Raw genomic sequence first — 24,441 nt, 5'->3', positions numbered from 1 at the left:
TATAAAGTATGTTGGGTAAATATATTAACAATTGGTGAATACAGGTGGAAGGCATAGTGTTCATTGTACTATTCTCTGAACTTTTGATTATGTTTAAAATCTTTTCATAATAAAAAGCTGAAACTCAGGGCTTCCCTGGTGATCCAGTGGTTAAAACTCTGCAATTTCCAGTAAAACTGAAAATGTATTTAATCATATTACTTCACAAATTCACTGGAGTAGGGCTTCTCAGACTGACTGCAGTACATTGTAAAATCAGTAGATTGTAAAATCAAATTAATGGTTCACAACCAGCAGTTTTGTGTGTATAATATTAGGAAACAGAGTATATTGCATGTATTAAGGTTAAGGACTGTTTCACAAAAGTTTTGCTTCTTTTAAATTTATATTGTGTATACGGCAAGTACTACACTGGCTTTCTTTAAAATATTTCTTATACTAGATTATGGTCAAAAAAGTTTGAAAGCCATTACCCAAGAAATATTCATGCACATGTGTACAAAGAGATATTATAGAAATGTTCAGGGTAGCACTGTGGATAAAGTGAAGAACTGGAATCTAAATGTCCATTAGTAGGAGACTAAATAAACAAAACTCTATACAGAAATGAGGACAAATACCTATACCAATACGGGTAAATCACAAAAACATGAAATACAGAAAAGAAACAAACAATATGAGAACACTTACATGAATTTTTTAAAAACACCCAAAGTGATGCTAACTAGTATTAGTTATGGATACATACACTAAAAACGTAAAACACGGGAAGGACAGCACTAACTGCAGGATGCTGGCTGCCTCTAAGGAAGGCAGGAGCGGAACTGAATTGGAAAGGGCATAAAAGATACTACCATTATACCAGGAACATTTCATGTCCTTTATTTTTGTAAATATAAATAAAACAAAAGTGTTAAAATTCAGTAATTCTGAGTGACAAGTACACAGATTATCTTATGGTTAGCTGTACTTTTGAACTTTTTCAATATTTTAATTTTTTCTCCAAATCTAAAAAGAATTCTTTCTCTTGATTAAGCTGCCTTAAAAATTACTGAGGGGAACCAAAAAAGGGAAATAATTACAGAAACAAGCAGGTGTTCAAAGGGTCTAATTCTTATATCAAATCTCCCAGCCCCAAAAGGCAGCAGAGACATATTCTACCCCATTTCCCCTGCTTCTCTTCCCATCTTCTTCTTCTAAACACCAGGCGCTGGTCAGCCTGTCTATTTTGACACTCAAAAGCACTACAGTCTTCCTTATGAAAACTCACAGAAAAGTGTGAATTTTGAAATCCTCACTTTCACTTTAAGCATAAACAAAAGACTAAACTCTAGGAAATCCTCAACCACCACCACCACTTTACAGTTTACAAGGCCTTTCCCCACACATCCTGTTATTTGATTTTCAGAAAAACTCTGTTGAGGTCGGTATTACTAATACCACATTTACATATGAAGCTGATGCTCAGAGTGGCTAATTACCAACCAGAAGTCACGAGTCAATGACAAAGTTGGAACTACAACCTCTCAGTTTCTGAACCTAATCATCCCTACAATGTGATGACTAAGTTTCAACCATACAACAACACACCCAGAAAACAGGAGGGGTTGTTTGCAACACACAAACTGCTCCGATCTACCCCCCTTTTCTTCATTCTTCCATCTCTGATCTTTCAGACAGGCAGCCAAGAATAAGTTGCCACTAATAACTCTTCCCTTCCCTATAGCCACTTCCTGCTTCTTCTTCCCATAGCTCCTCCAAATGAACAGGCAGAAAAGGGAAACACATATAACTAGATAGTTCCCTCAACACAGGGATCCCAGCACCAAAGAGAAAGATATTACCACAGCTCTAGATTTAAGAGTCAGGGAGCAGGAACACACTACAGAAAAGCCTAGGCTACCCCTCTTTACCAGTGCTGACAAATGTCCTTTACTGAAGGGATTTAATTAACAGAAAAATGTAAAAGTACCAGTTTTTTAATCGGTCCCGGGCTTCCAACTGGGCTCCCACTTCAAAGCTGATTCCTCGTCTGTTAGGTGGATGCTTTGTCATTTTCAGTCATCAACGGGGCTGCTTTTATTCTCCTGAAAAAGCCAATTAAATATTTATGAAACTTAGGCAAAGTCTGCCCAGAGTAGAGTATCACTTACTACACATAAAAGACAAAGAGGCATTATTCAAAACCCAAAGCTCCAGGAAACCGCGTCAGCACCCTGCTTACTCCTGCCCTCATCCTAGCCCAGGTGTGCCCTCCGCTGGGCCCTCCTCCTCTATCACACAGCATCTTGTATCCCTGGAACTGGAAGGAGTGCTCAGTTGCTCCAGTCATGTCCAACTCTTGGCGACCCCACGGACTGCAGCCCCCAGGCTCCTGTGTCCACGGGATAATACAGGCAAGAGTACTGGAGTAGGCTGCCGTGCCCTCCTCCAGGGGATCTTCCTGACCCAGGGATGGAACCTGTGTCTCTTACATCTTCTGCATTGGCAGGCAGGTTCTTTTCCTCTAGCGCCACCTGAGAAGCCCCCAACACTGCTTACCAAGGATTCACCTGTGAGGGGGACTCCTCAGAACACCAAAGAAAAAGTCACTCAGAAGCAAATTTAATCATTTGCTGAAGACAAATGATAACAAACATCTGCTGAGAGACTAGAAAAACAGTCCTCAAGACCAAAAGACACAATTCCTGGCCTCCTGAAGCCTCCAGTCTACTGGCGGTGGGGGGTGGAAATGTAGCCAGTAGAACAAATGACTTAACTGCGAACTGCAACTGCTATGAATTTTAAGTGCTACAAAGAAGGAAGGAAACAAAAGCTGAACTCCGATTTCTGGTCCTTTACTTTTGGAAGGCTGGACAAGAAATGTCTATTTATTCATTCTTTGTTCTATTTTATTTTCTGCTTCTTCTTGAGTAAATTCTGACAAACTGGGACTGGTGATCATCGTCCATATGAGTAAAATTGATCTTTAGGGGCCAGTGGTGGTTTTGCTGGAGATGTAGCCACTCTGAGCCCTTGGGGCGCTTGAGCAGGCCACCTCCATATAGCAAGGCCAAACCCCAGGAAATTCTCTCCCACTGAACTTTGGATCCCAACAGCCTACACTGCCCGAGCAATGCCAGAGCACTGTCAGGGCAATATCTGCCTCGTATCACAAGGGCAATCTTTGCAATAGATGAACGAGGAGTAATCACAGAAGTGGGTCCTCATATCTAATGTGTACATACCATCACATTTTCTTCCAATATATTACATGAAAAAGCAGGATGTAAAATTATATCCCTCTAAACTCACAGTAAAACTCATGTGCATTAAAAAAAAAAAAAGACTGGAAAAAAAAAAAAAAACCAGGTTGTAAGTGATCTCTCCCTCTTAAACAGCTTCCTAAATTTACAATTTTTCACACTGGAAATTTCTCATGAGGAAAAAAAGATGTACAGGGTGAGCTATCCATTATATTAAACAACTCATTCCAAAGGGCTGATATTGGGGAACACATAAAGCAAATATCAGACTAAGAACAGTTGACAGTTTCAACTGAAAAGCTATGTCAAACAAGAGTATTTGGATGATATGGACCCTAGGAAAGGGCACGTCAGAGGTCTGACTAGCTATATACTTCACTCTCCAGGAAAGTGAGATATCAAACCTAACGTAAGTAAAAAGTCTTCATTTTGACTTGCCTGAAAAAGCACCTCAAATTATATTTTTGACTTCATGCATACCAAGTAATATTCAGATTGATAGTTTTGCCTCTCAGATTCTATGAAAAGATGATGGGGCACAAGAAGAAAGAGTGGCGCTGAGAACTCACCAGAGCAGCTAGTATTTATTAGACTTCAAGCAGGGAGACAGTTCCCTTTTAGAGATTGCAGAAATGTAATAGGATTAAATTCTTGGCCTTTAATCCTCAACCCCACCCCTTATTATCAGAATGAATTTGGGTGAATTACTTAACCCCTCAGAATTTGTTTCCTCTCCCTAAAATGGGGATGGTGATACCAGGTACCCATCTCCAGGCAGTGGGTGTGAAGACTAAATGAGATAATCCATTTAAGGAATGCTATAAGGACTACAGAGTTAGCAGCTACTTATAATCCTATTATCACATAAGAAGAAATTTGGTTTAAAGTAATTGGGCTAAGGTTATGGTGCTAAGTGACCAGCCCCAGAACAAAAGCCCAGGTCTGCTTGATTTCTGAATTAATTCTTTTACCACACAGCTTCCCTAAGGGGCCCTTCCATTAAAATACAGGAGTGTGGGAGCAAGGCAGTGAATGAAAATGAGCAAATTATTCTTAATGGCTCAAGAAAACCAATTCCTCTTGAGGCGGAATTGTTGAAGGTCTTCCTTATCATGAACTGAAACAGGTTTCATTGTAACTCTGACCCATTTATTTGAAGCTCCACTCTGATATCAGTCAGAACAAGACTAAGGACTAATCTGACTTTTATGTCCTGTGCCCAAATCCCTCCACTCCTCTGGAATGGCAGAGTTTGTTTTTAAATTTCACATTAATTTATTCAACAAATCATTAGTGAGCACTGTCAGAAAGGCACTGTGCTGGAAATCAGGCCTCAGAAATCCAACTCAGCCCAGCTGCTGTCCACCCAGGAAGACAAACACAAACATGAGAAGCGATGAAGGAGCTCTAACAAAGGGCAAAGGGAGGGACGACCATCTCAAAGTCTCAATTTAACTTGACAACATCTACTAAAAAAAATAAAAAATAGTTCAAGACAGAAGTAGGAATAAAGAAGATTACATAAGTTTTTACTTCTTACATTTAAACACACATTTTTCTCAAGCTGCAAGAGGGCTAAGATTCTGTAGCTTTTAACTTATGCATTCTTCAGGGCCTTATATTTTTTTCTTCCAAAAAGTTCTAGCTCCAAAATAGGAAGAGGAAATATGTTCAATAAAGACATCCAGGAAAACTATGAGAAAAAAAATCTGATGCAATCTGTACTCATATATGGTTCCATTTTAAAGACCCTGGCAGGACTTCAAACTACTCCTTTACATTCAAATTTCCCTACAGGGAATTCCCTGGTGGTCCAGTGGTTAGGGGTCATGGGTTCAATCCCTGGGGGGAACTAAGTTGCCATGCAGCAAAGTCAAAAAAAATTTTTTTAATTAAAAATAAAATAAAAAACCAAATTACCCTACAAAGTGTGCTCACTGCTCCACAGGAGACAAGAGAGCCTAGTTTATTTCCTTAAATACAGTATTTGCAGTCAATGCCCCTGTATCAATGATAATGAAAGCTTTAAATGTATACTGTGTAATACAGTTTAAATGGCACTTTCACAAACAACAAACTTGGAGAAAATAACTTCAACACATATGACCAAAGGGCTAACTTACTTTATTAACAAGGAATGCATATAAACCAAGAACAAAAGAGCCAAACAACTCACTTAAAAATGAACAAAATGCAAGAACTGGCAGATTCCCAGGTAGGGAAGCGAGAGGCTTGTGGGGAAGGGGGGCAGGAATAATACAAAGATCTAATAAGCATATGATTATATTATCCTTATCCACATAACATCATCCTAAACTAAAGGAAATACAGATCAAAGTAACAACTTTTCACTCTTCAGGCTAATAATTTCAACATAAAATACTCAGTGCTTTCAGGGATGAGGAAAAATGATGCTTATACTCCGTTGGTGAAGCATAAATTGGAAAATCTTATCTAGAGGCAACTTGGCACTATCTACAAATATGCAAATACCTGCAACCCAACAGACCCATAGCCAGCGACATCCTACAGATACAGCCCCCAAAGTCTGCCAAATTACCTGTGAGGATGAACAATAAATGTCTGCAATTAAAATGACCATCAAAAGAGGCCCACTTAAATGAATTATGGCCATCTATACAACAGAATGTGGTACAGCTATTAAAAGGTAAAATGGTAAGCTGTAGATGCTGATATGAAGCCATCTGCAAGATACACTGTCAAGTAAAAAAAGCATGGTGTAGAGGCAGGTATACAGTATGACCCCTTTAATACAAATAAACATATAAACAGGCATATCTATTATATGCATACTCTATGCATGTTTCTTCCCTCTAAGAAGGAACAAAATAACTGTTCAGTAGTTCCCTTAATGAAAGGAATAGAGCAAAAAAATTTAACTTCTCATTTTTTAACTTTATTGTTTGAATTTTCTAACCTTAAGAATATCTACTACTGTGGGTAAGAATCCCTTAGAAGAAATGGAGTGGCCCTCAAAGTCAACAAGAGTCTGAAATATAGTATTTGGGTGCAGTCTCAAAAATGACAGAATGATCCCATTCAATATCACAGTAATCCAAATCTATGCCCCAACTACTAATGCCAAAGAAGCTGAACAGTTCTATGAAGACCTACAAGACCTTCTACAACTAACACCAAAAAAAGACATCATTTTCATCATAGGGGATTGGAATGCAAAAGTAGGAAGTCAAAAGATACCTGGAGTAACAGGCAAAATTTGACCTTGAAGTACAAAATGAAGCAGGCAAGGGCTAACAGAGTTTTGCCAAGAGAAGGCACAGGTCATAACAAACACCCTCTTCCAACAACACAAGAGATGACTCTACACACGGACATTACCAGATGGGCAATAGTAAAAGCAAATAGATCATATTTTTTGCAGTCAAAGATAGAGAAACTACACAGTCAGCAAAAAGAAAACCAGGAGCTGATTGTGGCTCATATCATGAACTTCTTTTTGGAAAATTCAGAATTAAATTGAAGAAAGTAGGGAAAACCACAAGACCATTCAGGTATGACCTAAATCAAATCCCTTATGATTATACAGTGGAAGTGACAAATAGATTCAAGGGATTAGATCTGATAAAGTGCCTGAAGAACTATGGACAGAGGTTCGTGACATTGTACAGGAGGCAGTGATCAAAACCATCCCCAAGAAAAAGAAGTGCAAAAAGGCAAAATGGTTGTCCGAGGAGGCCTTACAAATAGCTGAGAAAAGAAGAGAAGCGAAAGGCAAAGGACAAAAGGAAAGATATAACCTTCTGAATCCAGAGTTCCAAAGTATAGCAAGAAGAGATAAGAAAGCCTTCCTGAGTGATCAATGCAAAGAAACAGAGGAAAACAATAGAATGGGAAAGACTAGAGATCTCTTTAAGAAGATTAGAGATATCAACGGAACATTTCATGCAAACATGGTCACAATAAAGGACAGAAACGGTATGGACCTAACAGAAGCAGAAGATATTAAGAAGAGGTGGCAAGAATACACAGAAGAACTATACAAAAAAGACCTTAATGACCCAGATAACCACAATGGTGTGATCACTCACCTAGAGCCAGACATTCTGGAGTCTGAAGTCAGGTGGGCCTCAGGAAGCATCACTACGAACAAAGCTAGTGGAGGTGATGGAATTCTAGTTGAGCTATTTCAAATCCTAAAAGATGATGCTGTAGAAGTGCTATAATCAATATGCCAGCAAATTTGGAAAACTCAGCAGTGGCCACAGGACTGGAAAAGGTCAGTTTTCATTCCAATCCCAAACAAGGGCAATGCCGAAGAATGTTCAAACTACCCCACAATTGCACTCATCTCACACACTAGCAAAGTAATGCTCAAAATTCTCCAAGCTAGGCTTCAACAGTACGTGAACCGAGAACTTCCAGATGTTCATGCTAGATTTATAGAAAAGGCAGAGGAAACATCAAATTGCCAACATCCGTTGGAAAACAGAAAAAGCAAGAGAGTTCCAGAAAAATATCTACCTCTGCTTTACTGACTACAGCAAAGACTTTGACCGTGTAGATCACAACAAACTGTGGAAAATTCAAGAGTTGGGAACACCAGACCACTTTACCAGCCTCCTGAGAAATCTGTATGCAAGTCAAGAAACAACAGTTAGAACTGGATATGGAAAAACAGACTGGTTCCAAATTGGGAAAGGAGTACCTCAAGGCTGTATACCATTACCTGTTTAACTTATATGCAGAGTACATCATGCAAAATGCCAGGCTGGCTGAAGCACAAGCTAGAATCAAGATTGCCGGGAGAAATATCAATAACCTCAGATATGCAGATGACACCCTTATGGCAGAAAGTGAAGAGGAACTAAAAAGCCTCTTGATGAAAGTGAAAGAGGAGAGTGAAAAAGTTGGCTTAAAGCTCAACATTCAGAAAACTAAGCTCATGGCATCTGGTCCCATCACTTCATGGGAAATAGATGGGGAAACAATGGAAAGAGTGAGACTTCATTTTCTTGGACTCCAAAATCAGTGCAGGTGGTGATGGCAGCCATGAAATTAAAAGACGCTCGCTCCTTGGAAGAAAAGCTATGATAAAGCTAGAAATCATATTAAAAAGCAGAGACATTAGTTTGCCAACAAAGGTCCGTCTAGTCAAAGCTATGGTTTTCCAGGAGTCATGTATGGATGTGAGAGTTGGACCATAAAGAAAGCTGAGTGCTGAAGAATTGATGCTTTTGAACTGTGATGTTGGAGGAGACTCTTGAGAGTCCCTTGAATTGCAAGATCAAACCAGTCCATCCTAAAGGAAATCAGTCCTGAATATTCATTAGAAGGACTGAGGCTGAAGCTGAACCTCCAATACTTTGGGCACCTGATGTGAAGAAGATTCACTGGAAAAGACCCTGATGTTGGGAAAGATTGAAGGCGGGAGGTAAAGGGAATGACAGAAGATGAGATTGTTGGGTGGCATCACCGACTCGATGGTCGTGAGTTTGAGCAGGCTCCGGGAGTTGGTGATGGACAGGGAAGCCTGGCGTGCTGCAGTCCATGAGTCGGACATGCCTGAGCCACTGAACTGAACTGAAGAATGTACTTCTTGGGCTTCCCTGATGGCTCAGTGGTAAAGAATCCGCCTGCCAATGCAGGAAACATGAGTTTGATTCCTGGTCCAGGAAGATCCTACATGCCTAAGAGCAACCTACCCTGTGCACAAGTACTGAGCCTGTGCTCTGGAGTCCTGGAATGGCACCCACTGACCCCCACACACCCTGGAGCTCATGCTCTGCAACAAGAGAAGCCATCGTAATGAGAAACCTGCACCCTGCAACCAGACACTAGCCCCAGCTCACAACTAGAGTTGCAGCAATGAAGACCCAGCACAGCCTAAGACTAGTTAATTAATTAATTAATTTAATTATTTTTTAAAAAAGAAAGAATGTGTATCTTGGGACTTACCTGGTGGCCCAGTGGTTAAGACTCTCCTCTGCCACAGCAGGGGAAATGTGTTAGATCCCTGGTCAGGGAATTAAGCTCCTGTATGTCATGCGGTGTGGAGGAAAAATAAAAAAGATCTGCAAAGCCCCTGTATGTCTAGCAGAAAGTAGGTGTTCAAAAAACAACAGCAGAATTTTCTGAATTCATAATATATTTATAGTTAATGTACTGACATGGACTCTGGATTTTATTTTGGGAGAGGTTTAAGAGTACTGTAGCCATGGTAACTGGAGGCCCTGCCCTCAGCAACCCTAATGTGCTGGAGAGAAGAGACTAAGGACTTAAAATAACAATGAATTTGTGATAGGTGGGCAGGGAACAAGACCTTTCAACGAGTTGGCTCTCATCAGGGTTAAGAGAAAATAAACTCTGAAAAGACTGGCAACCTCCAGAAACTACAGAATGGGCTTTACAATAACCTAACAGTGCTTACACTAAGCTTGCAATTCAATCTCCATTAAAGAATGATGGTTCCTTTTAAAGTTAATGTACACCTCACACCAGCCGAAATGGCTATCATCAAAAAATCCACAAACAGTAAATGTTGGAGAGGGTGTGGAGAGAAAGGAATCCTCCTACACTGTTTGTGGGAATGTAAACTGGTTCAGCCACTAGGAAGAACAGTATGGAGATTCCTTAAAAAATTAAAAACAGACCTACCATATGACCCTGCAATCCCACTCTTGGGCACGCATCCAGAGAAAAGCATGGTCTGAAGACACATGCACCCCAGTGTTCAGTGGGGCACTGTTCACAATAGCCAGGACATGGAAGCAACCTAAATGTCCATCGACAGAGGAATGGATAAGAAGATGTGATATTATAATAACATATAATATTATTCAGCCATTAAAAAAAAGAAGAAATAACGCCATTTGCAGCAACACGGGCGGACCTACAGACTGTCATACTAAGTCAGACAAAGAGGGAGAGCTATCCTGTGACATCCCTTATATGTGGGATCTAAACATAAATGATACAAATGAACTTCTTTATAAAACAGAGACAGATTCACAGGCTTAGAGAAAGAACTTATGGCTGCTGGGGTGAGGGATGGGGGGAAGGGATAGTTGGGGAGTTTGGGATCAACATATACCCACTGCTGTATTTAAAATGGATAAACAACAAGGCCCTACTGTACAGCACAGGGAGCTCGGCTCATGTTCTGTGGCAGCCTGGTGGGAGAGGGGTTTGAGGGAGAATGGGTACATATATGTGTGTGGCTGACATTCCTGCCCGCCCCCCACCGCCAACTACCTGGAACTATCACGACATCGTTAACCTGCTATCCTCCGGTGCACAATAAAAAGGTTACAAATATATAAAAAACAAAACAAGAAAAAAATAAACTTAATGTAACCCCCTTTCAAACTGAAGGACACTTCAAGCACAAGAGCAGCTTAAATCTTTATGCCTCCTTCATTCAGTATTTTCTGAGAGCCGGCTCTGTGCCAGGGCCCTGAGATAGACAGCAAGAGGACGGGACACCCCCGGCCCAGTTCTCCAGCAGGGAAGGCAGAAACAGGGTAACACATATGCAAATAAGATCATTTCTGGGAGGGTAAGTTCTGCAGTGGAAAACCCAATGAAACAACGTGAGCTAGCTGACGTGCCAGGATCCTTTAGATAAGGCTGTTAGAACTCTGAGGAGCTGAGGTCTGAGCAGAGATCTAAATGACAAGGAGAGAACTATGTGCAGATCTAGGGGAAAAGAGTTCTAGGCAGAGGGGAAGTCCTAGAGGCAAGATGTCTCAGCAGGAATGAGCTTCCCTCCAGTCCCCCACCGCCCTGAGCCTAGGAGGTGGAAACGCTGGCTGCAACCCTCAGCCCTGACTACAGTCCCAGAAGAGCACACACAGTATCAGCAGGTCCAGGGACAACTACAGCTCTCAGGAGGAAGCTTCCAAGGGGGCTCTTCTGAAGTTCTGTCTGGGAGAAAGGCCAGGCAGTGCTTACGGATGGGAGCAGTCAGGTTTCAGACTCAGATTCTGACCAATCCTGGCTCCACTCATTGCCTGCTAAGTGAAGACGAGAAAAATCACTGAGCCTCCCTGTTTGCCCTGCTATAAAAGGGGACTAATAACCCCTACCTCCTGGGGTTGTGAGGCTAAGCGAGCTAATGGTTGTCAAGTGCTCAGGACAGTACACACCAAATATTCAATATTGGTGATAAAATGGCTGTGTGATAGTAGTAGCACTAGCAAAAAGGATATCAAACACAAAGGATTACGGTCACTGTTATTATGCAACATTAACAAATAGTATTCAATATAACGAACATAAAAGAGCACATCTAGGGATTTCCCTGGCGGGCCAGGGGTTAAGAATCCACCTGCCAATGCAGGGGACACGGATTCGATCCCTGGTCTGGGAATTAAGATCCCACATGCAACTAAGCCCTTGTATCACAGCTACTGCCCTCAAGGTCTAGAGCCTAGGCTCCACAACAAGAGAAGCCACTGCAACCAGAAGTGCACGTACCAGAACTAGAGAGTAGCCCCACTGCTGCAACTAAAGAAGGCCCAGGGGCAGCAACGAAGACCCAGCACAGTCAAAAATAAATTAAAAAAAAATTTTTTTTTAAAGAGCACATCCATAGTCCTAGAGAACTGACAAGTTGTTTCAAGTAGGGGCAAAGGCCCCTCCAACACTAATTTCTCAATGACACAGAGTCTAAAGCCAATCATTACCACTCCCTCAGGCTTGCCCAAATCACACTGAAGAATTGGATTAGCCTCTTTTACTTGAGAGGGTAGAGAAGGAAACAAGGGAAGAAGGGAGGAAAGGAAGGAGGAAGAAAGAAAAGAAGTAAGCTAAAAAAAATTCCCTTACCCTCTTCCCAGATACTTGAAATGCTTTCTCTAGAAGTCAAGTCTTTTTCTACCACAATTAAAATTCAGACAGACAACAAACACAGGTTGAGCTTACATCTTCTGAATTACTGAGAATGAACTGGTTAAATGAGGGGCTCTTCCCAGAAACAGTGGAAAGGAGCCCAGGCTTAACTCCAGAATATATTTGCTGAATGACTGACCTTTGGCACATTACTCAACCTCACTGAGCTAATCATCTTACCCTCACAAGTTCCTTCTTTTCTCCCCATCACAGTTTGAGGTCCCAAGACTGGCCAATGTGCCAAGCCAGGAACATGGGCATTGCCTTCACATCTCACTCTCAGTCACCATTTTGTCACACCTACTTCTAGGTTTCTCCCACTATCTAGTAGCTGCCCAGTTGAGGCGACAACTCTCCGGCTTCCCAGGTGGCACTAGTGGTAAAGAACTTGCCTGCCAAAGCAGAGAAGTGAGTTCCAATCCCTGGGTCAGAAAGATCCCCTGGAGGAGGCCATGGCAACCCACTCCAGTATTCTTGCTTGGGAAATCCCATGCACAGAGGAGCCTGGCAGGTTACAGTCTATAGGGTCACAAAGAGTCTCACACGACTGAAGCAGCTTAGCACACACAAACCCAACAACTCTTAGTGGAGCTCAAAACCTCCAGCCACATGCTCCCTGGATCCAAATCAATACTGTCTTATAAGCTGACTTCTGAGTGGTTACTTTATGATAGACACTATTCTAAGTGCTTTACATATACATCATCTCATTTAGTATCTACCTCATAGTTCTGTGATGAGAATTATTATTATTGTCATTTTAGAGTTGAAAAAACTAAGGTTCAGAAAGTAAGCTGCCCAAATGACAAACCTACCAAGTACTGGGGCAAGGAATTGAATGAATCCAGGTAATCTGACTAGTCAACTAACTTGGCTACTCTTCATCAGTGCTGCTGCTGCTGCTGCTGCTACTACACTAATATTTCTAAAGTATAAATCTGATCATAAGACACCTCTGTTTAAAACTTCAGGTTATATCTCAATTACATCTCAAAAAAAAAAAAAAACTCGGTAGTTCCCCTACAGAACAGAGTTCAAACTACTCAGTGTAGCATCAAGGCCTCCAATGAGTTAGCAACTATGACCAAGTCAAACCAGGGGCTGTCAAAGATGGGAACTTAAAAGAAGTGGAGCAGACACTCAGCAGAGGGCCAATGGCACGTGGTGGTTATGAGCCAGAATTCTAAAGAGACTGCCTGGGTTTGACCCCCAGCTCCACCATCTTCCAGATAACCTTTCACAAGTCATTTCCTCTCTGAGCCTCAGGCTACTCATCTGTTAAATGGGGATCTTCCTATAAATCTTCCTATAGGTGCTGTGAAGATAAAAATTACTTAACACAGGGATTTCCCTGGTGGTCCAGTGGTTAAGAAACCCTGTTTCCAGGACAGGGGGCACACATTTGATCCCTAGTCAGGGAACTAAGATTCCACAGACCACATGATGCAGCCAAAAAAAAGCAAAAATTACTTATCACAGAGCCTGGCACATGACAACCTCTCAAGGTTATTACTGCTCATGCCTCCCACACACCCAGACTCCCTGCAATGATGCTTCCTCTCTGCCAGGTCCTTCAGATGGGGCTCAGCCATCAGCACCTCCCCAAAGGGCTGCTGGGCCAGGGCCCACCCCATTATTCACCCATGGCAGCCTTGCCTGCTGCATGGATCACAACACAGCACTCTACTCTGAAACTGCCTGTGTCTGAGCCCATCTCTCCTCAGGCATTTAACTCCTCATAGGCACTCCCAGAGTCTAACAAGCAGCACTGTTACTTGGCAGTCAGATGCTTCTTTAATGAGATAACCTTAGTTTCCTCATTGACAAAATAGGAGGAAAGAAAAGAAAGAGATCAGTATCACCCATCTTGAGGGATATAGGAATTCAAGGAGACAATTCCATGGAGACTCTTTGAAAAGTGCTCTCCTCAGGTGAGTGTAGGAACTGGTGTTACTCCACGGCGGTAAGGCAAAGCACAGGGAACCAGGCACCTGAAGACAGGCCAGAATTTCGCCCCTGGAGCCTAAGAAAAGCTGTACTCTGTTTTCAGTCGCTGGGAGGGCTCTATAAATGGTGTCACGCAGCTCTGGAGTGGGTTTGTGTGGGTTCTTTTTAGGGAAGGGAATCTTTTTTAAAACATACCTGACTAAACTGTTTTTACAGAATTCCTTAATTGAGGTATCACTATATTACAAAGTAAAACAATTTGGAGATGGAGTCATTACCCATGGGACCTCCAAAGACATTTCCCTAAATTATAACCAATTCATTGTGCATGGGATTTTAAAGATAAATAAAAATTATTTAATAGTCAATATTCCTGGTCTTTGTTATTAATACCAGGAGATGGTTAACTTTTACTGAGTTTTTATCACATGCTAATCCATGAAAAAATGCTTTATTCCCAACAGTGCAGAAAAGTTGACAGTATTATCCAATTTTTCAGAGAAGGGAAAACAGACTTAGAGCAAGTAATTTGCTCTTGGTCACCTGGCTAGGAGGAAGAGCTTGGATTTTAAAAGCAGGACCTACTCCAAAACCCACAGTATTTATACGGCATTTAAAAATAAGGCCTTGCAATAAAGCAGATGTGGTACATATCTACAATGGAATACTATTCAGCCATAAAAAAAAAGAATGAAATAATGCAGTGTGCAGCAAGATGGATGCAACTAGACATTATCATACTAAGTGAAGTTAGAAAGAAAAAGACGAATACTATATGACATCATTTATATGTGGAATCTGATATATGACACATGCATGCTCAGTCGCTTCAGTCATGCCCAACTTTTTGCAGCCCCATGGACTGTAGCCCACCAGGCTCCTCTGTCCACAGGATTCTCCAGGGAAGAGTACCGGAGAGGGCTGCCATGTCCTCATCAATATAAGACACAAATGAACTTATTTACGAAAAAGAAACAGACTCACAGACAGAGAAAACAGACTTGTGGTTGCCAAGGGGGTGGGAGGTGGAGGAAGGCAGGACTGGGAATTTGGAATTAGCAGATGTAAACTATTACACATAGGATGGATGAACAGCAAGGTCCTACTATATAGCACAGGGAACGGTATCCAATCTCCTGGGATGAACCATAATGGAAAAGAATATTAAAAAAAAAAGAACGCATGTATACAAACAAGTCACTTTGCTGTACAATAAAGATTGGCACACTGCAAATCAACTATACTTCGATTTTTAAAAACTAAACTTTTTTTTAATAAGGGCTCTGAGGGAATTCTCCAGTGGTCCAGTGGTTAGGACTTGGCACTTTCATTCCTGGGGGCCCAGGTTAGATCTCTGGTGGGAACTAAGATCCTGCAAATACCATGGCCAAAATATTAAGGACTTTGAACAACAAGGTCCTACAGTATAGCACAGAGAACTATATTCAGTATGATATATTCAGTATACTCCTATGATAAACCATAATGGAAAAGAATATTTTTAAAAGGATGTATATTTGTATAAATGAATCATTTTGCTGTACAGTAGAAATTAATACAATATTATAAATCAACTACATTTCAATTTAAAATATATACATGTTTTATAAAGGCCTTTGAGAAACCTGAACACTAATGATATTAAGGGATTGTTAAATTACTTTGTGTGAAAATAAACAAATTTTAAGTGTTCTCTCTTACAGAGAGTACTAACATAGTTACAGATGAAATATCAAGAAACAAAATCAATGAGAGGATTTTACAAACATTTTATAAAAGGAATAAAACAAATTAATGGTAACATATACTCAACTCTTCACAGCTCACCAAGTTTTAACAACCTTATAAATTAGATTTTCTTATTCCCATTTTACAGATTAGGAAATGAAGAGAAAGGGCAGCATTTACCAATATTTCTAATGATAGATGTGAGGCTAGTACAATACTTGAGAGAGAAAACAGGTCCAGATAGGTTAGTAACTTGCCATGCTGGAAGTCTGTCTCCAATGTCTACGCCACAGGGAAAGTCCCAAGAGGTTTGAGCCCCACGCCCACATGACATGGAGTTCCAAGAGCGTGGCAGATGCCTCCAAATTCTGGTTCTTCGCCACCACATACCATGCAGCCTGGACATGAAAGGTGGCATCTTTAATTATCATGCCTTTCTGAATTGCATGATGCATAAATTTCATACAGGGCAGAGCACAACCGACTTCCTACCCATCAAAGCACTCTGGACAGCATTCACCACTCCATGAGACCAAGGGGCTGTCAAGCAGCCCAAACCAGCCATGCTCCAGAGTCTCAAGAAGGGGAGAAAGGCAGCCTCAGCTGAGAGAGTTTAGCTTCTACAATTAAGGGAAGTTTCCACGGTCAGGAACGGAATCTGAGATGAGGTGGTGAAGCCACATCTTCTCTCAGCAGTGCCTCAGGCCTGCGTTTCAGGCTGCCACCTGTTTGATGCTGTGACCAATGTGACTTATTCAAACCCTGAGGGAGAAAAGTAAGGCAGCTGTTGAGAGGAGGACATATGAGCACCAAACTTGAAGGCAAAGCAACCTGGGTCATTAGCCAAATGACCTTGGACAAATAAAGTACTTAATCTCAGTTTTCTTGTCTACTAGGTGAGAATAATAGATAAATTGTAAATGTTCAATAAGATCTAAGAGAGTGCTCCAAAAACTAACTAAAATGCCCACATTTCCAGGCAAGGGTTCCATAACCTAGAAATCCCAGCACCTGTAGAAGCAAGGTAGATATGTCAATCCACCTAGCCACGCACCTTTTCCACACAAATAAGAGACCTCATGAAAATCAGGTCTCTACTAGGACAAAGAGAACCAAAGACTCATCTAAGATGTCTGGGAGTCAGTCTTTAAAATCCTAGAATTATGTTCCTGACAAGGGATAAGCTCTTATCAAATATCTTAGTGTTAGCTGCTCAGTCGAGTCCAACCCTTTGCAACCCCATGGACTGTAGCCAGCCAGGCTCCTCTGTCCATGGAATTCTCCAGGCAAGAGTACTGGAGTGGGTAGCCATTCCCTTCTCCAGAGGATCCTCCCAACCCAGGGATTGAACCCGGCTGGGTCTCCTGAATTGCAGGCATATTCTTTACTGTCTGAACCACCAGGGAAGCCCCACTTTAAAACCCTTCCCCAGGTCCCTCTTCTTCCTCCTTCCCCTAAGTCCACTGATTCAGGCACCACCTCCCCTCTCATATTGATAAAACTGCCCTATTTTATGTTTGGTGACTCATACTCAGCTCCTAAAATTTTACATGATTTCTACAAGCTCATCTCTTCCATTATTTGGCCAAAGAAAACAAAGGACAGCTGGACACCTAACATGAGATCCAGCAAAGCTGTTACAGCATCATTACAAATCAAGGTTTCAATTTTCAACAGGTTACCCCAAGGTTAATCAACAACCTGTAAAAGGCAGTTGCTGAGATGAGTAAGAGAGAAACAAGACTTTCTCCAAGCTTACGACCTAACCAAGGAAGGTCTGACTAAGTACACATTTTGGTTTAAAGAAAATTTATTAAAAAAAAAAAACTCATCAAGAAACAACTCCCCCTCCACTCATCATTTCCTAGAAAGATGAAGAAGGGGCATTAGGAGGTTATATACACCTCTGTCCCCCAATCTGGGAGACCTGAAGAGAGCTAAAAGCATGACATTTATTTTCCCCAAACTCCAGCCTAGGGCTAACTACCTGCTTCATTTTTAAATTTCATTCTATCGACTCTGCTAATTCAAAGCAAAAATGAAAGCTGGGGTGAGGAGGAGGGGAAGACATTTTTAAAATACACATCAGATAAGAGAACCTATAAATAAAGTTGTGTGTAAACTACAGACTCCCTCTTTGTGATTCAGGTTAGTAGCTAACACTGAATAGAGAAGTCTTCCCAAGAAGACTTCTTTGGGAAGCTTAGTTTCGAATGAACTAAAGCATGGAAATGGCAGAGACACTGAGGCAGAAGAATGCTGAAGTTGGGTTTGAGGACAAGCTAGCTGCCTTGGCTAGAGAGCTAGTGGCAGAAGTGACTCGGACACAGAAATGATTGGCAGCAAGCCCAACAGAGCATGTGAAGGAAATCAGATCTGCTATAACAAGCGCCCACAGGCACTGGGTATCTAAGCAAGGTATGGACAAAGGCTCAGAGCACAGTAGACCTTGAGATAATCAGCCTGTTTTACAAATGGGGAGAATGAGGTCCAGTAGCACTAAGTGACTTGCCTGAGGTCTCTCAGTGAGTGGAAGTGCTGGGACTAGAGCCAAATCAAGATCAAATTTGTTACTGAAGAGGATCTATCTAACACTCATGTGAGGGATAGGGGAGTGGGGGGAGGTGTGGAGAGGACAAAAATTCAGGTTTGTCCTGATTAGGGCCCAGAATAGGATTATAGCAGGGAAAGGCCACAACAAGTGATAGCCAGGGAAATAGGTACAGATGATCTGAAAGGAAAAGCCCACTAAGACTTAAGAGACAGATGTGGATACAAAAGGAGAGAGAGCATCGTAAGGTCATGATTCTCATCAAAGAATAAGGCCATATTCCCAGCACATTCACCTTGGTGAAGCTCCCACAGATACCCAAATCAAAGTGCAGGCACCTGCCTCTCCCAGGCCCATCTCTGGAACCCAGAAAACCCAGAAGGACTGATTGGTAATTCCAACACCTGCGACCCTGCTGACTTGGGTTATCTCAGACTCATTACCCATGGTAGGATGACAGATGAGGAACCAGAGACAAGCTGGCTGGTCACTATATGGGCTATGCAGTATTTACTAGAATGATTTTATGTCAAGAGTTATGATCAAGGGCTTCTTCTCTGGAGGTCCAGGAGTGGAGGACTCAGTACCCGCACTGTCAAGGGCCTGGGTTCAATCCCTGGTCTGGGAACTAAGTTCCCACAAGCTATGCTGCATGCCAAACCCCCCACCCCACCCCCCCAAAAAAGTTATGTTCACCTTTAAGCAAGAAATAGTTAAGCATTTAAATCTGACAAAATAAATAGGAATCAAACTCCTGGAGAAGTTCTGGCCATGATTTCAAAAGCTAAATGCTAGAACAACTATAACTGAATATAAACAGTAGTCCTCCAAAGAGGACTGTGGCCTTGTACAAACTTTAAGGGATACACATCTAGATAAAGAAAGAAAAATAATTCTCCAGAAAAATAATATCAACATCACTGGGGAATTAGAAAAGCAGATACATGGGCCCCACTCTAAACCCACTGGATTAGAATCAACATTTTAGCAAAACACTCCCCACCCTAGGTGATTTATTTGCACATTCAAGTTTGAGAAGCACTGGTGTAGAATACCTTAAGGGTGAACTACATATAGCAGTACATAGATAGGGTACCAATCAGGCAAATAAGATACAAAGTACCTCTTCACTTTCTGTACACCATATTTTATTAGATACTGCTCAGATATAGACCTATAGTGTTTTTCAGTGAATCTGGTACTTACTAATGATCATATGATATAAATGTGGGATCTATTTCACTTCCTGAAATAACACAGCTCCAGGGTTTTCATGCACATGAAATATAAAAAAGCTTAGTTCTTCTGAAAATACAATAAAATTATTCATTTTATTCAAGTTCCAACACGAAGTTCAGCACACTTCACCACAAGCCCCATTAATTCCTACAGGTTCCTGGGAGTATCATTAAATCCCCCAGCATCACTGAGAAGCAGGTGCTTGGCAAACATCCAATCTTCAAATGAGATTCAGAAGGACGTGGTCCTGAAAATGCAGTATTTTTCTGCCTTGTCCTGCCAGGGTTGCTTCTCAGGCTCATACTCTCTCCCGCCCTGAGGCCTCATACAGCTGCACACTTAAGTACTTCCCCAAAAGGAGAAAGGTCAGAGGTGTCATTATCCCATAAGCACTTGAGATTCCAGCTGTGGAGAAATTAATCTGGTTCAGGTTCCGGTTGAGAAGCCCTGAGTAAGATCTGGAAAGACAGAGGGAAATACAAAAGAAAGAGCCTACTGAGAGGCTCTTAGGAGAGGACATTTGCAGATTTTAAGGTGGGGGTCGGGGGCAAGGTTTGGCAGATAAGTAAGAGGATCACAAGGAGAGATAAAGATCCATCTCCCACCTCTACTCCAGGAACAAAAAGAGTGACCAAGAGATTCCTCCAAAAGACGTCTTTTCTTGATAAAAGGAAGGAAAAGAGCCAATGAGGAAGCTTTAGGAGCTGGAAGCAAGACTAAGAATCTCTGGAGCGTTTTTTTGTTTTGTTTTGTCTTCCAATGAAGGGAAATAAAGCAAAGGAAAAAGCAGTATCCTTCTAACCAGAATCTTATAAGCAGCAGACCATCAGGATTAAGAGACCTGTGAATAACCAAAGAAATACAAGGGGGGATTCGTTTTCAGTTTAAATCCAGCGCTGGGGAGTCAGGCAGCCCTGGACTTGAGGCTACTTCCAGAGTAAGAGGAAGAAATGGGACTATCTTTACAGCCACCAGTAAGCAGAGCAGCGTGCAAAGGAAGAAAGGAATCAGAAAAATGCCCGGGGATAGAGCAAGCCAAGAGAAAGAGTTCCTGTTAGCAGAAAGATGAAAGATAAAGTAGACACATGAAAGACAACATACAGGCACCCCTTTGGGATGGGCGGGGAGATCCTCCCCCAGGGGGAGGGGACTTCAGGAGGTAAGACTATAGGAAGTGAGTACAGAGAAAAGGCCACAGAAGCATAGAAAGTGCCATGCTGAACAAAGATATTTATTCACCAGAGGAAGGCAGACGAAAGGTGCACTTACCTGACCGGGAGAGCACCTAAAGGAAAATGGGGCTCCGAAAAGGGAAACTGAGGAAACAAAATCTGCCCGTTGGCTGCAAAGCTCAAGAACCAAGGACCACTGTCTGGAAATGAGCAAACTAAGAAAAAAGGTGTGCCCTCCCAGATTTAACAAACATCAGGACGGTGGCTGCACGCTGAGAACTGTGTAACCAAAAGTAGAGCGTGGGGGGTGGGGAGTGGGGGCAGGAAACACACACTGTCAGATGTGAAAATCTGGGTAAGGTGGTTCGATTCGGAAAACTCATGAAAAAGGGTGGAACCCCAAGGACAGAGTGATTGGGAAAAGCTGTGAATTCCCTGTGTAAAGACAAATACTTATCTTACAATTTCAGGATTTGGACTTCATTTCGGGTAGACTCTGGACACTGTGCTCTCCCAGATTTTGAAAGGCTGGGAAAAGGAATTGGCCCCTAAATCTAAGATATTCTGGAAAGCATTCTGCCAGATTTCAGGCCTGTAAAAGGGAAGTCTCCCCTGAATTTGTGGGAACATAAGTACCCCCAAAACTGGTCACTGGACCCCAGATTTGAAACTCGCTAAATGGGAAGAACCCTCAGATTTGAAAGGGGACGTTTATTCAGAGTGGAGACACGTAAAGGGAGTGTCCTCCCAATTTGGGGGTCGTCAGTCAGGGGGTACCATCCTCAGCTGGGGAAGCTTTGGAAATTAAGATAAAATCCCAGGGATGGAGTTTAAGAAAGAGGGTTGCACCGATCACATTTTCTAAAAACTACAGAGAAAGGGGACACTCCCATAGTCGGGGGCTTGAGAAAGGGGTGTGCTCCCCAGAACAGGATTAAAGAGGCTATAAAAGAAAACGCGTTCCCAAAGCACAAGGCAAGGGCAGGGGTTGTTGGTGGAGCTCTCGGGGGCCACACAAGCTCAGGATCCGACCCTAGCGCTTCCCCCCACCCGCAACACGGCCCGCTCCGCGCCCTGGGCCCGCACCCCGCGGCCCAACCTCCTCGGGCGGCGCTGATTGGCCTCAACCACCGTCACTCCCGCAGGCAACCCTGGGGATTGGGCGCCACTCGCACGCCCGCCACGCTCTCAACAGCGGTCCCCGGGCCTCCCTCCGGGCAGGGCAAGCGGGGCCAGGCGGGGAGCGGGGCCGGGCAGGGGACCGGAGCAGCGGTGGCGTCCGTCATCGTCCCCGCCTGCACGGCGCGCGCGCGCGCGGCGCGGGCCCGGCCCGACCCGGCCCCAGCCAGCCAGCTTCGCCTCGCCGCACCTCGCCGCGAGCTCACCTCACAGCCCCGCTCCGGCTGCGCCGCTCCAGGACCAACCGACAGAAGGACTCTGCGTGCTGCGCACCACGTGACCCCCGGGACGCGCCCAGCGTATCCCCCGCCCCCCACACACACGCACCATCGCCACCTCCGAGTGACGCAGCTCCTCAGCTGCCCCGCCCTCGGCCCCTCCCCACCCGATCACCGTGGCGACGGCTCCGGCGAGCCACGCCCACTGCCCTGACGCGCGGGAACCGGCCTGCGCCTGGATCCGGAGCACGAAGTCACTACTCACCCATAGCCACTGTGATCACACGAAGCCCGGGACTGGACCCCATCCGTCATCTGTTAGTTATGCCTCCTATATGCCCCTCGAAGCCTCCTACTTCTCTCCATCCTGCTGCCAACACTCCAGTCTAGTCCACCATCAGATGGTTGTCCTCTCCACCCACACTTACTCCTTCCAATCCGTTCTTCATGCTCAGATAGCAAGAGCTTCTCAAAACGCAACTCTGTTCATAGCCATCCTCATGCTCAAAGCCCGTTGCCCACTGTTTTTCAGATTAAGATCTAAATCTTTACCGTAGCCTATCTGCCAGACTTTTCAGAGTCTGTACTAACTTGCCTCTCTCATATTCACGCGCATTCAACTCCTCCACTTTCTCAAGCCTCTTTCAAGTCCTCACACAAGTCAGGTTCCTTCCCGACCTAGAGTCTTTGAACCGCTCCTCCTGCGCTTTACCTCATTAACTCCTTGGAAGGGATTCCAATTGCTGGTGTGAAGAGAAGCTGTATTCTACCTCCGGGGACCAAGGTCAGAGTTGCAGCCACCCACAAAGGGTCTGAAAAGTTTTCCCAGTGGGACTTGGGAAGTTCCAAAGAGGAATGCTAAATATTTGTTATTTAGGAAGGCAATAACGATTTTATTTTACCTTGGAAAAACAGGGCAGCTAGATTGCACCTCTTCAAATGTAAATATAATCATGTCACCGCCCGGCTTAAAACAACCAACCTTTCCATCACATCCTCCACCCTTGCTGTCTGGCCATACTAAGTTGCTATCATTTCTGTGGTTCTCTGCAAGGTCTTTCCAGGCACTGGGCCATGGACTAAGCTGTTACTTTTTGCAAAACTGACTCTTTAAAAGGTCTCAGTTTGTCATCTCCTCAGTAAGGTCCTCTTTGACCACATAATCTAGAAGTGCTCCCCTTGATCTCCTGCTTCAAACAGGGCAATTGCTCTCTACCTTATCAATGTTTGTTTTCAGCAGAGTACTTAACACAGCTTGTAATTATTTAATTGGTTTGTTCTCTTTGTTTTATTTTTTCCCCCTGAGTTAGAGTTAGGGACTATCTTGTATCTACTGCATTGTCAGAACCTGACAAATAATAGATGTTCATTGTTTATCTGTGGAAGGACTGAAAGGGAAGAGAATACTGGGGCGGGGCGGGGGGGGGGGGGGGATGATAATTGAAAATAACGAGTAGACGGGACTTCCCTGGTGGTACAGTGGATAAGAATCCATCTGCCAGTGCAGGGGACATGGGTTCCATCCCTGATCTGGGAAGACTCCACATGCCACAGAGCAGCTAAGCTCAGTACTAAGTACTGAGCCCACATGCTGCAACTACTGAAACCCTCAGATACAGGAAGAAAGGATCTTCCCAGGACCCTCTGTGTTTATGTTTATTAACATGAAATTGCCCAGATTTTAGTGGCTATTATAGGATATAGAGAATTTTTTGCCCCACCACCACAGTAATGTCAAGAATTCATGACCCCATATAAATACAGCATGTTTCTTTACTTATTCAACCTGTACATATTGAGACCTAGGCTTGAGCTGGGCATCAAAGATACAGAGTAGGGAACTTCCCTGGCAGTCCAGTGAATATGACTCAGCACTTCCACTGCAGAGGGAATGGGTTTGATCCCTGGTCTGATCCCACATGCTGCATGGTGAAGGCAGAAAAAAAAAAAAAAAAGATGCAGAGGGCTTCCACGATGGCTCAGTGGTTACAATGCAGGAGACTCCAGAGACAAGGGTTCAATCACTGAGTCATGAAAGATCCCGTAGAGGAGGAAATGGCAACCCACTCCAGTATTCTTGCCTGAAAAATCCCATGGACAGAGGAGCCTGGTGGGCTACAGTCCAAAGTGTCACAAAGATTGGACATGACTGAGCATGAACACAGGACACAGGACAGAGCAGCATGAGGTTTAGGCCCTGCTCTCAAGGAGTTTACTTCCTGGTAAAGAAATCATCACAATTTGTAAATTAAAATTCTTCTTATCTATTGCAAGAACAAATACTGACACTG

At 43.1% G+C, this 24,441-nt stretch overlaps 1 protein-coding gene across 3 annotated transcripts in view; it reads right to left on the bottom strand.

The window, feature by feature from the left end:
• PHF20 (PHD finger protein 20) overlaps positions 1-22,278 on the bottom strand; it is a 127,781-nt gene extending 105,503 nt beyond the window's left edge. For all 3 annotated transcript variants that reach the window (XM_070801583.1, XM_070801584.1, XM_019972344.2), the window contains exons 1-2: positions 22,139-22,278; positions 1,973-2,087 (exon numbers count right to left, since the gene is read on the bottom strand). In XM_070801583.1, coding sequence (XP_070657684.1) covers positions 1,973-2,055 — 83 coding nt within the window. In that variant the 5' untranslated portion in view covers positions 2,056-2,087; positions 22,139-22,278. The remainder of the gene's footprint in view (positions 1-1,972; positions 2,088-22,138) is intronic.
• Between the last annotated feature and the right edge of the window lie 2,163 nt (positions 22,279-24,441).

This window comes from Bos indicus, chromosome 13 (assembly GCF_029378745.1).
Source record: "Bos indicus isolate NIAB-ARS_2022 breed Sahiwal x Tharparkar chromosome 13, NIAB-ARS_B.indTharparkar_mat_pri_1.0, whole genome shotgun sequence".
Classification (NCBI taxonomy): Eukaryota; Metazoa; Chordata; class Mammalia; order Artiodactyla; family Bovidae; genus Bos; species Bos indicus.
Note: the sequence above shows the minus strand (reverse complement) of the source record. Positions and strands in the feature narration are given on the sequence as shown.